The sequence below is a fragment of the Phasianus colchicus genome, chromosome 4 (genome assembly GCF_987193195.1).
Source record: "Phasianus colchicus chromosome 4, bPhaCol1.hap1.1, whole genome shotgun sequence".
Taxonomy (NCBI): Eukaryota; Metazoa; Chordata; class Aves; order Galliformes; family Phasianidae; genus Phasianus; species Phasianus colchicus.
Window position 1 is genome coordinate 59,993,117 of NC_143439.1, and position 17,511 is coordinate 60,010,627.

General features: G+C 37.9%; 1 protein-coding gene across 1 annotated transcript in view; it reads right to left on the minus strand.

The window, feature by feature from the left end:
• Positions 1-1,545: 1,545 nt before the first annotated feature.
• STX18 (syntaxin 18) overlaps positions 1,546-17,511 on the minus strand; it is a 53,338-nt gene continuing 37,372 nt past the window's right edge. The window contains exons 6-11 of the mRNA XM_031588371.2: positions 14,558-14,673; positions 10,205-10,293; positions 4,351-4,409; positions 3,926-3,995; positions 3,290-3,370; positions 1,546-1,662 (exon numbers count right to left, since the gene is read on the minus strand). Of these exons, the coding sequence (XP_031444231.1) occupies positions 1,567-1,662; positions 3,290-3,370; positions 3,926-3,995; positions 4,351-4,409; positions 10,205-10,293; positions 14,558-14,673 (511 nt within the window). The 3' untranslated portion in view covers positions 1,546-1,566. The remainder of the gene's footprint in view (positions 1,663-3,289; positions 3,371-3,925; positions 3,996-4,350; positions 4,410-10,204; positions 10,294-14,557; positions 14,674-17,511) is intronic.

A 17,511-nucleotide genomic window follows, 5' to 3' on the forward strand; every position in this document is an offset into this window, starting at 1 on the left:
ATGCATTACAAAAGAAGGCATCGTTAATTTAACAGACAAGGGTGTGAAGTATCTGGGTAAGCAGGTACCCTTTCTTTTCATTTTATTTAAATGCAACAGCTTCTAGTGGACATGTCAAAGAGTTCCCTTGGTTGTAGAGACTATACAAAAACAAAGGAAAAACATCAGGATGCTGGGTAGAACACCGTCAGCTCTGCTTTTATTTTTCTCCAGTAGAATAACATTATCAACAGCCTTTCTTTCAGCAGTACAGTAAAAAGAACCATTATTACTTAATTTGATATGAAGTATCCATTACACAGTAATATTCATAAAAGGATTTTTAAGTCATTGTAGGTGGAATGCTTAAAAGCATTAAGTTATGTGCCAAATGTTACTTTGCATTTAAAAACTACAGACTTATGTTCAGATTTTCAAAATTACCCCATTTGCATTTTCTGGTAGGCTTATACTTTATTGAATGTAACTTTTGACATTTTCACTCTGTAAAGAATGATTTGCTCATTGCATATAAAACTTACAGGCATATGCATGTCAGAAGAGAGTTAACAAAACAGTTCTTGATCACCACAGTTACAGAAGCCACTCAGATGTTACAAGAGGGAAAGTTCTCTTCCCCAGGACTGTCTATTTCCCCATAGAAATGATCCACAGTACATCCTCCTTTTAAATTTAGCACACTAAGAACTGCTTTAATGCATAAGTACTGATGAGAAACCTTACTTCTCTCATGAGAGCAAACATCACAAAACATGGAGCTGTACAATCTAAGAGACAGTGATTGCTCAGTGTTCAAGAGCCAAAGGAGTTTTTCCTCTGATTTAACAGGATGAAGTTTACTGATTCTTATCTACAGTTGGTTTTGGGACTTTCTTTAGTTAACAAATCACTCCCAAGTTCAGTATTTTGAATGGTTTGGCTTTAATATTGTCTATCCTTTGGCTTTGTTCCAGCACCTCAGACCATCTGTTTCTGCAGTCTCATTGGCTGCGTTGCTTTATCTCTTTGCACCCCAAAGTAAAGCTCTGTAGCTGACTTTTAAAATTTATTAAATCAACATCACAAAATAGTTTCTAAGGATTAGAAGTGGAGGTCATACATCCACAAAACGATCACTCTGTACTGAAGTAGTATGATTAAATAAAAGCCTGAGACAGTGTAGATGCTTTTGCACACAGCAACAATTCTCTCCATCTGTTCTGTGCGCTGGGAGCTGGACTAAAGCATCAGAGAAGTGGGAGACTTTGACAATGGTAAAACTTTTTCTTTTTTTTTAATTTTCCCTTTAGCTGTGCTCCAGCTTGCAGCTTTCTTAGGAGTTCTTTCAGAGGTTTAAGTGTGCAGGATTAAGTGTGGTTTCAGATCTGATAAAGGGATTTAAAATGAATGCTACCCTCTCTCTGCCTTAAGGGACATATGGTTGTGCTTAGCTGTTAGAAAATATTTCCATCATAGCAGTATGAAAAAAATGCATAAAGTATACAGGTATACCATGTACTCCATTCAACAGATGAAAAAAAGAGCCGTGAGATTTTACCAAGCATGTAGACAAGGTGGTATTTTTAATTAATTATCATACCAGTCCAGGAAAAGCAAGGAGAATGAACACATCACCAGGAAAAAAAGAATCCATACTCTAAATCCAGCGTTGTTTTTGATTGCCTGTGAGGAAAAGGTTATCTTGGTTACCATCACTGGTAAAGGTACAGTACATATTTCCACAAAGGCAGCCCAAGATGACTGTCAGTGGTTTCAGTATGTACTGCAAGAACAAAGCTTGCCATTGATTTCAGGTGGTAACATTCAGGTTGGTTATACTTCTCTAAATTTATCATATTGTTTCTCTCTGAGTCTTACAGGTGGTGATTCAGAAAGAAAAAACATTTGGATTGCACAGAATAGAAATACAGCCAAAACAAAGAACTAAATCAAAATGCACATGTGTAGAGGTTAATTTTAAGTTCCAAAAGTGAAATTCTCTAATGAATTCTTCAACTGAAAAACAAACAAATGCCTAACACCACCAAAGTCTGAGAACAGCTGTTTGTAAAGGCTGGGTTTCAGTCTCAAAGCAAGCAGAGCAAAGATCAACTAAACAAGATACAGTAAATTTTTCCTAGAGTTTTCCTTCTGAAAATTTAGGCTGGCAGATCACAGGGACCTGTTTTCTCTTTTCTGATTTTTGCAGAGTACAGAATTTTTCATGTGATAAAACAGTAATAGCGTTTTGTGTATGACCTTTCTCTACTGTTTATCAGTGTGGTTTGAGAAACTTGCTTCTGTCTACAAAAATAAGTCGATGCCACGTTGTAAATACCAATCTGACCATAGACACTGGGACAATCCATTGCCATCTCTAGGCCCTTCAAGTGCCCTACCTGAAGTCAGGTACTTAATCACAATTTAATGGCACAATAACTGTATGCTAAACATCAGTAAAGCTATTGATTTTAGTTTTAAAAAAGAAAATAAGACCACCCACTATGTGCCATACCACCACGCCTTGTGGACAGCCACTAAAAGGGATACTAGAAAAAGTGGAAGAAACTGCTTGAAGAAGCCAAGAAATGTGGAAACAAGTTCCCAAGTCAGAAGTTTTAAGTAGCTAAAAGTCATGCTTGCTAACATATTTTTGATGCACATTTCAGACCAACTGAGTAGTAGGTAATGCAGCCTTTAACTACATATTCTGTGTGCTTTCATGAGAGAGGAAAAGAAAAGGGACAGGAAACTGAGCTATTTACTCCAGAGTCCAATTCAGGAACTGTTTTTACTGAAGTCTCAGTTCCTGAATAAATCATCATCTCATTCTCATTAGTAGGACAATGGGCCAGAGTTGTTTACTAGGCATATGTGAGATGTGGTCAGCATGGTAAGGAGACTTCTGATAATGCTTAATGTTCAACTCCAGTTTCAACAGTCCCACCATTGTCTTTTAGGTCCAGTTCTTTTTTTTTTTTTTTTTTTAAGGTAAAGGAACTTGAAAACAAAACCAACAAAAGGACACACAAGCTTCAAAGATGCTTAAATGCATTAAATGCATGCAGGGAGACCTTTGTTTCAAAACAGGGTAACGCCAAGCAGATTTCTGCTGCCCCATACATGGTTAGCAAGGCAAGCAGCACAAGCTAAAGTTAGCTATGTTTCTTCACAGCTTTTCAAAAATCACATCCCAATATCACAATACACCCTAACTGTTTTGTGTGTACAGCTTGTTAGAGTAACACTTGGGCAAAACTGAAATGTAAGAGAAAGAAGTCAATTCAGAAATATTATTTAGAGACATCACCTCTCTTATGTCTTCATTGCCTTCCTTTATATTCTCTGTTGCACCCACAACTAACTGATGGATATTGTCAATATCAGTTTCCTGTTAAGAATAATAAAAATAAGAAACACGGATAAAGCTTAGGAAAAAACACCAGTAAGAACTCAAAAGTAAAATAAAATCTTATTAACATTGCAGCTTCATTTATGCTGCCTTCAGCGATGCAAAGGCACAGAAGTAATTAAGCTGTAATTTTTTAATCATCTGTGTCGTTATGAGTCTGAACTGAGGCCACCAAGATCAATAGAAAGTCCCCTGCTTACCTGCAATCAAATCTAAGCTGTCTGGTTTCTGACAGTTCCTCTGGAACTGACAGAAATCTGCTGTTATATAACACACTCAACAGAACACTAATTTTCAGACAGAGATCAGTCTAACACACTGCATTTTCCATTTCCACTATACACCAGTATGTAACAGTAGTGGTTACCATTCTGGATTTTGGTTTAAAAAGAAAACCCTAAAAAAATTTTACCTTCACATTTATGTGAAAAAATCATTAATCTTGTGTTTCAATCTTGCATAGAACCAAGAGCAAAATACACCCAGGAAAACCTTAAAGCAGTATTTGCTACAGTAACATCAAGTTTTACTAACCTGTTGCAAGACTTTCTCAGTGAATATCTCTTGTAATCTGGAAATTTCTACCACTTTTCCTTCAATTTGCCTTGGCAAAGAAAAGAAATACTCCGTTAGAAGCGCACACAAGAATTTCTCACTGCCTCAGGTTCAGATTCTCTGGCTCTGGATAAGCACCTCCCCTAGTACTGTATCTGCAACAGACAGCTCACTCTGCATCTTTTATAACTTAACTGAGATAGAATGTAAACCTTCCACATTTAACCAATACTATTTTGAGTAATTTTAATGTACACTTAAGAATCTGTCTTGACACTGTGAGAAAACATGACATGTAAATCCATACATGTAAATCCCTGAAGCACAGCGTCCCACAGCAGTCACAGTGCATGGATGTTATCCTGATTACAGCAGTTATCTGTCCAACGAACAGAAAATCTTACCTGACTTCATCAAACAGGTTATTCATTTCACCAACCAGCCTCTGGTTCTCCTGTTCAAACTGGAAGAAAGGAAACAGTCAGTCTCATCAGAGTTCACATGCCTGGACTCAATGAACTTTCTCCAGCCCCATCCCCACCTACCCACCCACCCTTCCCCTTTCTTCACAAAGCTCTTGCAGAATTACCACCATTTGCCTAAGTGACCCATATGAGCCTGCACATCCATCATCAACCACTGTAACGCTTCTCACTGTTATGAACCAGACCCAAAATTAACCTGCAGTTGGCTCAAGAGTTCTGCACTAAGGAAAATGTACTGCCTTAAACCTGTATTTTTTATTTTAGACATCTGAGTAGGGAAAACTTTCATAGTACGTGGTGCTCTGTCTTTACACCATCATTCACCTCACTCATGTACTACCCATGGCATAAAATCACAGCTTTTAGATTTCTCTACACTATGAAGCATTTTGCCATCTGATACTTCATACTTCACAAATGCTTTGGCCTCACTTCAGTTATCCCAGCCAACCTCTCTCATTTAAAACACCCAAGTAATCAATGAAACATTTAAATACACTCTCATGCTTGTATTTGAAAAATGCAGTTCTAAGTAGACTTTATGCAGGAAGCTTTGATTTTCCCCATGTACTTCAGTGTCAGATCAATTGGGATTCATTATGGAACAAGTACAATGACACAATCTGCTGCAACAAAATACACACTGCTGGAATACAGCTGAGACACATAACATGTCATAGTGGAGTTAGTAGGAAGCAGCCTTGTAAGGACAGAGCTTTCAGGACAGGGTATTGTGAGGCAGAGTTCTCCAGGTGCCAACATGAATTTGGTCCTGCAGTCCTTCCAGCAGAGCTGTTCAAGACACAGAGGAGCTGTGCTGTTGCCTCTTCTGCAGGCACAGGATACAACAATACACCTTCAGACCTTCCTGCAGCCTGCTCCTGCCACAGGTTTCTGCCATCAGGAACAGCAGGATGCTTCCTGTGGACGGGGTCACCAGTCCCGTTTGGGAGGGAGGGGTGAACTGAGGTGTTCTGCCAATTTATTCTACATGGCCAGAGCCTCAGGAACAGTGAGGACTCCCCGGTGTTTGCACATTTCTCATGAACTAAGACAGACCAGACACAGAAGCAGGATGCAGGACAAACCTACCCTGAAATTCTTACTTAGTGTGCGCTTTAAGAAGCTTCACTTCCACATCCTGAGTGATATACACAGCAGCCCCAATACCAGAAAACAGGATTAAAATCCCAAAGAATTTGACACTGGATCTATGCAAGACAGCAAGCCCAATTCTACTGCTGTTAATCTACTTAGTTTGAACTAGCTTTGGGATTTTGGTGTAATTCAATCAAGTTCCAATTTCATTAACAGAATCAGCGCAGCAAGGTGGCTGAGAGGAGTGCATGGTCTGGGTGTCCTTTCTGGGACAGAGCAGTGTGTTGTCAGCAAAGCGGCCCTGCTCACAAGTCAGACTGGATCTGCAGTCTGTGCAATAGGACCTGCTCACCTAATGAGCTAATGTCCAACACTTCAGCTTGCAAGAAAACCATGTGATGCTGCTGAATTAGTAAAATGAAGCCCACCACAGCAGCTGCCTGGCACAGCTGAACCAAGGGAGTGTGGATAGTTGGAACTAAGCTGCAGTGTCTCCATCTACAAAGCATTTGTTAAACCATAATTGACCAATACACAGCACATGGTTAGAAGTTTTCTGTCACTAAACTCCTTTACATTCACCTTGATGTGTCTCAGATTTTAAAGGGAGCCACCTCAGAACAAAGCAGTGAAATTAATCCATGCAGTTTAGCACTGAGTCGACTGCATGGACATGGAGGGATGAAGCAGAGCCAATAAGCTGTAATTGTTTTTCTGATTTCTGTAAGAAATAAGGATTTCTGCACACATATTCAACATCAAAATATCCCCATGCTGCTGTCTGAGCAAAACTGAGATAATAACTAATTCAGAAGGCACATGTTAAAGAAAGAAAGAGTGAATGCTTTTAACCCCTTACAAACAGCACAAATCCAATTAAGAAAGTTCTATTAAAAAAATAACAACAACAACCTTTGATAAAATCTTCCACTGGCATGAACTGCTTTTTAAACTGCCCAATAGTCTTTGCAATTTGAAATCGTGGCTGACAAACCAAATGGCTCAGTAGCAGGATCTGGTAAAACAGGCAAGTGAATAAAAGAGCACAGAACACACCACCACCTACCAGTGTATCCTCAGGGGGCTACATGATAGAGACATAAAACCAACTCCAGCAATCACAGCCCCCTGTGACAGCTTACTAAAGTAATGTCCTTGATGACAGTGAAAGACTGTTACCAAAGCATGGCAGGAAATGACCAACTGCTTCAGATATTCCCTAAAATCTAATGCCTGGCAGAAATAATTACAGTTCTTTTTGTCATCCCCTGAAATAAATCATTCAATGTGCTATACCTGAACTTAGGACAAAAGCCAAGATAAGTAGTCAGAAAAAATTATATATTTTCACAACTCAAACAGCAGATTTTTTTCCCACTCTTCACAACCACGAAACACCTGCTCATAAAAGAACACTCAGGTACTCAGTTGTAAATTGAAACTTACTGTGCAAATCATACAACAGCTTGCCACTACTTTGAATGATGTAGAAACCTCTGTTCAGATTAAAATAACGACATAAACTCCTGCTGTAATCATCCAATTGGGCTTGATTTCATTCTTCTACTTGCAGGAAAGCCCATGGAGCCACAAATGGGAATTTTACTTTTTTTTTTTTTAAGATATAATTTGACACAATGCGTTCCAATTTGAAACCACGCAGCAGGTTCTACACTATAACCCTCCCTCTCCTGAGGACTGCTAGGGTTATTTTTTTAGTAACTTGAATCGGTCCACTCTTCACAAATCAAACATTAAAAAGTAGAAATTTAACTTCTCTATCATAACAAACATAGTGCAGAGGAGTGATCATTAACTGACCTCGCAGCGGCACAAATTCCTGAAGCTGTGAGGGTTCATTAAGTGTTTGTAAAGACCTTCTAATTCCTGCACTAGAAGCCCAATTTATCAGTAAGTATTTCGTATTACTTTGAAGTACTTGAATTATTTCCAAGTTATACCAATATTTACATCATGAAAATTAGAATAATGGCTCCACTGACATTAAAGTCCATTACACAGTACCCAACTTCTAGTAATCAAGTCCAACTCTCAGCTATTACTTTCCTTGGACAGGCACTGAAGGCAGCATTGCTGTGGAGCTGTCACTGCACACATCCATAGCCTCTGTCAGTAACAGTGTTCTCTAACCCTAAAAATTTTTTAAAATAATTAAAAGGAAAACAAAAATCTGGAAACACTGTAGGTCCATAGAACAGACCAATGGCTTGGCTCAGCTCACAGCATCAACACAAGTAGCAAAGTTTACCTTGGAAAACCCATTGTGCAAACATACATAGATAAAATTTTCAGTTTGCAGCTCAACAACCCCAATATATGCAATCCAATCCAACCATAAAGAATGACCTGACAAGAAATTACCTTCGCTGGGGTCATTTGCTATAACCAGAAATGGGCAGCTCACTTCCCACATGGTAACTAACTGGAGAAAGAGGAAATGTCTCCATTAACACTATCATGAATCCAGACTCCTTTTTTATGTCATAATAAACATACTTCCTTCAGAGGTATAATATGGAAGTAACTGATGCTTGTTAATTTTTAGCAGAGCAATACAGGCTTGCTTTCTAAGAGTGCTAGAAGAATCACAGAAACCACAGTTTTTTTCAGAATACATAATAATAAGTATGGCATGAGAGGGGTCTAAAAGGACAAGAATAATAATGGATACTTAGTCTCATGGCTCTCCCCCAGGACCAGCCAGACAAATGCCTCACAATAAGCAGCTCAGGACTGGAAATTCAGGAGTATGAAAATCCTTCAGAGTATTAAACTACCAACATGGTTTTTTGTCTTACTTCAGATTCAGATCACTCTACTACACAAGTCAATAAAGAGAACTTATTCCAGAGGGAAAATAAATCTTAGATGGGCAAAAAAATCAGCATTTGAAGATGCTTAGTTTTTCTTCGCGGTATAACAGAACAAACTCACAGGCTCAGGAAACTCTCGTAAGTCGTGAAGTATCTGAGGCCTTACTCTAAAATGTATAAATGGATTCCATAAAAAAGAAATGCATTCATTCCTGAAGAACCACAGCAAGAGATGTAACACATTTAAAACTTACTATAGAGAAGCCTAAAAAAAGCAATCCAGCACTTAGTAGTCAGTTTTTAGCATGCCCTTTCAGAGCTGGTGCCTCTGATGCTGTTCCCTCCTGATCCCCTGGAGGCTAATAACACTGTGTACAAGCACAGAACAACAGCTATATCCAACAAATCCTGCTCAGAGAGAAAACAGAAAGCAGGACTAAACCTTCTGATTTCAAACGTGTTTTCAAGTACAGTGTGATAGCATCAAGAGCAACCTGCTCTCTTTGATAAACCGTAATTTTGTGCGACTTACTCATCCATGATGGGAAATGATGCACAATTCTACTTGGCAACATCCCAATTACTGCCAAGGAGCTTCAGATTTTCATACTGCAGCAGCCCTGCACTGCAGCTCACCATTTTGAAAACTGTTCACCCACAGGCTACTTATAAAGAAGTTTTGCCTCTTTATAGAAACAATGCAATGCGTGCATTACAATTACAGGAATGTCAAAAAGTAACAGACAGGCTGCCAGCAATCACTTGTATGTTGGATGTTGTAGCCTATCAGCTCAGTCACAAACAGAAATGGATTAAACTCATACATAAAACAGCTGATAATAGGAAAAATGCAGAAATCAATGAGATTCTGTTGTGACAGAAAGCTTATAGCTATTCTTTCTAATAAAGTCACTCTGATTTTGATTAACCTAATAAAGAGGAACAAAATGAAAAATAATTATTTGTCTTCTAGAAGAAGTCCAAGTCAAAAAGGGCTACTCACAAAATCTTTACTCATTCCTGCTCATTCCTGATGTTGCTTTGACTTCTACTTTGACAGTTTCCTAAGAAAGCAAATAAAACTTCCAATTTCAAAAACATTTTTCATTTCAAAGGACACTTCTAATTGGATCTGTGAGGTGATCACCTCCATGTATTCAGCTCTGGTGAGGCCTCACCTTGAGTTTATGTTCATTTTTGGGCTCCTCATTACAAGAAAGACTTGAGGCTCTGGAGAATGGGGAGCTGGGATTGTTCAGTCTGGAGAAGAGGAGGTTTAGGGGTGACCTCATCATTTTCTATAACCAACTGAAGGAAGGTTATGGCAAGGTAGGGGTTAGCCTCTTCTCCCACATAACTAGCAATAGAACCACAGGGAATGGCTTCACAATGCACCAGAGGAGGTTCAGGTTGGCTATTAGGAAAATCTCTCTCTCCGAAAGAGTGGTCAGATGCTAGAACGGACTCAGGGAGGTGATGGAGTCACCATCCCTAGAGGTGTTCAAGAAACATGGAGATGTACTAAGGGACATGGTTAGTGGGAAAATATTGGTAGCAGGTGGACAATTGGACTGGATGACATTAGATCTTTTCCAAATCTTGGTGATCCTATGATTCCATGAAAATAGCACGGCTGCATGAAAATATTTCATAGCACTTTGAAGTATTACTGGCTACGAGAAGAACCAGGAATCTGTGTACAAAACGTGCATCTTGTCATGGCATTGCTCTGCATTAAATGAAAGCTGTAAATGAACTTGTGTAACTCTGAACTTTCTTAGCACATATGAATACAGCAGGAAGCACAACAAAATGGACAATAAGACTAAGTGCATACTTGCCATTTGTATTTCTTCAGGTGACAGCTCATCTTCACCTTTACCATCCCCCCATAGGCCAAGGTTAGACTGAGCGTCGGGCAGATTCCTGTCTGTAACAGAACAACCACAGTTTGAGACAATGCAGGACAGTGAGCAGTGAAGCAATAAGCATTTTTCATTATTTCTAAGCTCTGATAAAACTGTTAGATAGCATTTCTCATTAACTGAGATTGAGCATACAGTTATAGCACAAAATTACACCAATGGCCTTTAAATTTTAAACTAGGGCAGAGGTGTACACGTACATGAGAATTTCTGGACTATGAGGAGTTGGACTAAAATACTGACACTAAGACATGTAAAACAACTCACAGTAGACTGAGACTTAATAGGGCAGAATATACCACAGCATCTGAATGTAGCAGAACAAAACCAGGGGGTCCCTGCCCACAGCAGGGAATTGGAACTCCAACCTAAGCTATTCTATGATTCTAAAACAATTTTCAAAATGACAGCCTATATGCAGAGCTACTTCTTCCAATGAGATTTGACAGAACCACCAGCTCCTCATTCTTCAAATATAAGAACAGACTCTCAAAGACATCTTGAGCAAAGCTGACAAGAGAAATCTGGCTTCCACATACTGCTAAGACTGCATTTTGCAGGGCAAATCCCACAGCACTCTGGGCAAGGGGCCTTCCTGCACGTAACAGAGTCAGTTCTGAACCCACAAAATAACCCCTACACATCAGAGCTGCTCCACTGATTTCACCAGCACTTTCCCTTTGATTAAAGCTAATCATCTGCATAAATCTTAGCAGGAGTTGGGCATAAAACATCTTCAATGGCTATTTCTAGGATATTCCCTTCTAGAAGATTTATTTTTAGGCTTAATTATATACCTCTAATTATAGACAAGGAAGTTAGGATGGGAACAAAAAGGAACTTTACAACAGGAACCTACTGCTTCTGAAGCTGCTCTAACATTGGTTTAAACTGACAGTAACACTGCAACCTTGAGAAGGCCTCCTTCCCTCAGAGGCATTTTTACAAAACCCAAAACAGAGATTTGCACCAAATGCAAATGAATTCAAATTTGAACTTGCTTTAACTTATCAGTTGCAAGCTGCAAACTAAATAAGATTTAGTTTTCACTTCTTCATAGCTTTCAGGCTTTCTATTTATTCTACTTGTTCTCCTGCTTTTTGGGGGGTTCATTGGTATTCCTGGGTTTTGTTTGTTTTTAAGGCATTTACAAGTCCTGCCATTTGTTTTGCTATGGGTTTTTAAACCTTTAATACTTTTTTTTTTCTATTGTATTAGCAGTATTGATTATCATTCAGATCACTAGTTCTACTGAGAAGCCCTGAATGGAGTAGTCCTATTTATGAAAAATATGTTAGAAGTATTATAAGAAGAAATTTTCCCCTTTAATCCTTCATCAGAATATTTGCAAAAATTTTTGAAAAATACATATTGTAAAAGAGCATTGCTGGACATTCTGACTCCCAAAAACCAACCCAGTGAGAATGTTACAAATGAAGGATACGAAAGATACAGTCTCTAAATAAAATACCCGTTCTTTCTTACAAGTAATAAGGAAGAAAAACAAGAGCATTTCTAAACATTGTAGAGAAAGGATTCAACCTGATGTTTTCCACTGGGCATCACCAGTATTTTCGATCTATTTCACAAAGACACAAAACTTACAATTTAAAAATATTGATTAGGTAAACAAATATCAAAATTTATTGGATTCAAAGAAGAGAAGATAATTAGTTTACAGAGCTAAGAAGTATGTTATATTCCTGTTTTATCCCAGAGGAACCAATTACTCTCAGGCACTGTCAGCACTGTTAAAAAACAGCATCTGTATCCAATGTGATTGCTAATAAGTAAATACCCAAGTAAGAGGTAAGTGAGAAAGACATCTCCCCAGAGCTGCATTCTGTCACCATGGTACATTTTTGGTCACTTTGAAAGGTGCTCTGCTCAATGCTTTTATACAATTCATCCAGTAAAATCCAGACAGGAAAAAGAGCTGTGTTTCACTTGCTGAAACAGATGTAGTTAATTAATAATGGAGATACAAACTGAAGATCAAATAATAATAAAGATGAACCCTTCTCCATGCTGAGGGAAAATAGCTGCTAAGACAGTGGACCAGTTCAAAAGCTACTTATTATTTACTTTTATTTCTATAAATGAAACATCAGATTTGAAATATGCAAACAAATACTGCCAGCAGAGCATATCTCCAGAGAGACAATTCTCCTACCACAAAGGCATGCCCAGCATAACCCCAATGTAAGTAGGTGCTTTGTCTCAAAAGTATCACATTTTGGTTTATACCTCCCAAAACACCAGACAAAACCCAAGTGGTGCCCTGGCACTCCAAGGAGGACACTCAGCTTTTCATCATAATTTTAAAATTAAGGACAGGACCACAACCTCTCCCAGAAGAGCTATCTGTACAGCTGGGACATTTAAACAAGGAACCCAAGCACTCTGATGACCAATATTTCAGAAATACAAACGACCATAATGTTCTAAATCACCAATACCCTGAGGAATAAATGGCTTATTTCTGAACACAAACATCTTCCCAGTGTAGTTACTTGTTAAAAAGTCAAAAAATCAAAGATTTGAACAGATGTGTCTGTCCATTAATCAGCTCATTCACGTTATTGCCATGTGCCTACCAGTGAAGCCACAAGGCTGACTTCTATGAACAGGAGCTACAAAATGCACATTGCGTGCACTTACAGTGCATTTCAGGCAGATTTATGTTGATATACAACTTTTCTAGTTTTGTCTAAGACTGGTCAGCATCGCCTTTAACTACGGCACAAACTAGTAAGAACTAAAACTGGACTAAACAAAACATGTAATAAACTAAGCTTAATTTCTGTTTATTACAGTGGTTTGCTGTGTCCAAAGCAACCACAGAACACTTTTTCCCACAGCGTGGCACAGATTTCTGAGCAGCGATGCTTTGCACGGTGCTTTCAGAGACTGTGGAGAAGTTCAACAACAAGGAAAGCACTGAGCTCTGCAGTTGTTACTGTGCTGTTCCTTTTCTGTTGGTAAGAACTCACAGCTGCGATATACTGATAACGTGTTAAGGTGAAACTCATCCATGTGCCTGTGTGCTGCATTTCTTAAGACATACTATAAAAAAAGTACTAAGCACTAGAAATGACATCCCATCAAAACCTTTACTTCTTACAGTAAATTCAGCCTTCAGAGAGGAGAAAAAAACCTAGCGTGTATAAATAGGGCTGCACTGCAGACTGGTTAGAAAGATAAGAAATACTATATAAGAAAAGAAACAGTCTGTTTGTTGTGAGGTATTCAATATTAGAGTCTTCATTCAGAAATGGAGTACCCCCTTCACATGAATCCACCATCTATAAGTCACTCCTCAGAAAAACTTCGCACGTCATAAAAAACAAGAAAGAAACAACAGATTAGCAGAGTAATATGGCCATTTGGTGCACTTTTTCCTATCCTGATGAAGCATTATCCTAATGAAATGCCTCGCTTGCCACAATTTCTGTTTCCCTCCAAACATAATTTTCATGCTGTAATCACACCGTATCTCAGACTCCTCTAGACAGTACCAGCAGACAAATCAAGCCAGAGAGAACAGCTCCAGGATTGGGAAAACAAGATTTCTGTTCAGGTATGAAACCTGAAATTATCTGCACAGCGGTAGCACTCAGAAGGACACTCTGCAATAAAGTTCTGTAAGTGTGCACACCCCAGGATGGACCACGGGGCCATCTTGAGAAGTGTCTGGGAGGAGACTTACATACACAACCTCAGACGCAGCCACTAAGGAATTAGTGAGTTCTGTCAATACTGGCAGCTGAAATGACTGTGAGGACAGAGATGCTGCTTTAAACTTGTGGCTATTTCATGCCTACTGAAAGAGAAGATGCAACCCTTCCAGCAAAGAAATTCAAGGCTGTGCCTGGCCAGCCATAAAAACCCCTTTAAGAGCATATTCTACCTTTGTGATGCTACTGTAGACATGCCTATCTCAACATCTCTGTGCTTAAAATCTAAGAACTACTGCAAAGCCACTGAGCTATTTTCCAATTCCTTGCGATCAGTCAAAGGGATCTAGAAAATGAAGCAGATCTCAGAACTGAAAAGATAGTGAAAAAATAAAAAGGAGAGTTCACACAGAGTTTATTGAGGGAATGAGGAAATCCAGCAAGACTTTTTTAGCTGGTTGGAAGAACATCAAAAAGCTTAAGACTGCTTCCTCACTCCCACAGCATGCTTCTCAAAAGCCCAATCAACTCAGGGAAGAAGAAAACAAAAGTGCAAATTACAGGAATAGGCCCATAGCTGTTTTATTCTTACCTTTATTTTCCTCTGCAGAAAGTTTTTCTTCAGACTCATCTAAAGAATTCTGTGAACATTTTTCAGGAGAAAGAGCTGATTTGGACACATTGCTCTGCTCAGGTTCAAGTTTGGACCTACAAGCACAAGAGCCTGCAATTTAATTGAGTGCAACTGCATCTCTAAACTAAGAAAAAATACAGATTACTTAAATTCATCACACTTCAACCTGCTCTTGCATAGACTTCATAATGAAGATTTCCCAGTCTAGATATAAAATATACTTGCAGTCTTCACTGAATACTATTACAAAAGCAAAGAAAGAATGTAATCTTGAACAATACACATCACATCTTCTCAACTCTGAATAATTTCGAAGGCCACAGCATGAAAACCAGGCATTTTGTTAAACTTCCTTTCAAAAAAAATCTTTCATATTAGAGCATATAATATTTTTGTCACACTGAAATTTTTTACTAAAAAATAGCCATCTCACCCAGTTAATTTTTTCAATTACCATTGTTACCATTTAACAGTTTACTTTATATTTTAAATTATCATGAGAAAAAAGCAAGAGAAATAGCTCTTTCCTGAAGCAAGTTTATTTTATTTAACTGGGTGTAAGGAATAGTTTAACCAGACCAGAGCGATCCTTACCTTGTCTGCCAAGAGACACAACAGACCATTTAGAAGCAAAGAAAAGAAAAGCTGTATGTAATGGTCAGATACACATGCCATTGAAATCCCTGCTATGGAATTTCAATACAAAACCAACAAAAAATGAGAAGCATATTCAGTACTTATGTCAGTACTTCTGTACTTGTCAAGGATTTTTCACTGTGGCACCATGAAGTCTAAAATGAGTGGCTAAATACTGTTTTTTCTAGTAAACCTTCATGGTCTACTGTTGTCTACAATGAATTCTGTAACTACCTAGTTGATGGTTAAATGCTTAGCAATTATGCTGATGGAGAAGCTAAAGAACAACAACAACAGAAAACCACCAAGAAATAACATGCTGCATCACCTGCTGTGCCACCTTCATCACTTCCTCCCCTCTCAAATATAATCAACAGTTAATCTCATTATGATCTACGATCTTCTCCTGCTGCTCAACAGAAGGTGTTGCATTTTGTGTCTTTCCTCCTTTGTATTGAATCTAAATTCTAACTCATAATTAGAAAATTCTGAGAAAAACAGTATCACATATTAGTCATCACTGGCTGACTACGTTATTTAAACAAGGAGAAAATAACAGGATGAATTTATTAGTTCTAAAAACTCTGCATGTCTGATTTCTGGTCATTTCACACGGAAGAGTTTCTCATCTCTCCTCACTCAAGTTTGCTGAATACCAAGGAATAAACCAAAAAACTTCTCTGGGTGTCCATACCATTCAAATTATAATTCTGATACTATAAAAACATTAATTCAAGATGTAATCAAATCAAGCTGATTTTAGTAACTCCAGACATCATTCACAAGAAATTATAATGGAAAAATATTTGAAATGAAATATAAATTTGGATACCAATAAACACACAAACTGAAAATTCAAACCAAGTACATTTATAGTAAAAGCTGATTGTGTTTCTATTTCCCAGCATTTCACTTTGGGGAACCATCCCTATGTAATTGGCAGAATTTTTTAAGCAAAAAATATAAGGGCATTGAAAAGAGCAACTTATTTAAGAAAACAGTAACACTCCAGCCACTTGCTGAAGAGTTAGGATGTTCAGCTATGTAAAAGTAAACATGACAAAGTGTATTTTTTACTGCAAACATCTAAGAACTATCTAATAAGCATATATAAGACCTGCACTAGGATTAATTTACTTCTAAATAAATGTATTCCTTCATTAGTTGTTGTCCTTATTTTCCACAGTATAATAATCTACAAAGTTTTCAATTAAAAATGAACAAAACATCTGGAAAGCACTACTTGATGTAGTTGAAGTGCTGGGATATATTATCACATAAAATGTCTGCTGAAATCGCAGGGGAAATTACAAATCAACTAGTTGAAATCACATGAAAAAAGGAGTTTTCTTCAAGTCATCACAAAGATTGATTTATTCCCTGCGATTTATTTAAATTAATTTTTAATTTAAATGACAATTAGGCCATTATATCACATCTGCAATGCATACAGACCCCACCTGGCCAACATCTGGTTTTCAATTCTTATGCCCTTACAGAAGAGGCAAGGAAGTACTTTCCAGCATTACAGAAAAGGGCCGCATCTTCTGGGCTATTTCTTAATGCCTTATTACTCTATTAATTAAATGATCTTCTAACTTCTGGCATAGCTCTTTTTCACTGTACAAATCAGATTGACTTGTTTTGCCTGGTTAGTCACCTGAGAAATCCTAGACCTTGTATTTAACATGGAAACAAAAATAGAACAAAGCAGTTGATATTTATTAGCCAATTATAAATAGGAGAGAAACCATGCTAACTTCATTTGAAATTCCTTACAATGAAGAATATCAGTAAGGTTAGGTGTTTTTGCACATGAAGAATGTCACAGAGCATGTTTCTGTATGGTTCCTTTTTCCACAAGGTTATAGGCTCTCAGCATTTTTGTAACTCCTATCTTAATTTTCTCTCATTACTATCTACCAAATTTCAGAACTGGTCTGGCATATTTTGTTTGCTTGTTTTTGATTTATACTTCTATTTCTGTCTCAGGAAGAAATACATAAGTGAACACAATTGCATTTAATCATGCTGAATCACTCTGAGTAAAACGTACTTATGGACTTCTCAAAACATCTCTCAAATTTCAACATAGTAACTGATAGACTAAATATACAAAAAAAAAGGAAACTCCCTTAAAGGTATGGTTTTTTGACATTTGGGGCGGAGAGCCTGCAAGCACATCATCTTTAGCTACTTCTCCCACACATTTCCACCTCCAGGTTAGCAGTCTGAGGCATGAGGACAAAAGCAGATACAATTTGGTTCAATTCAGA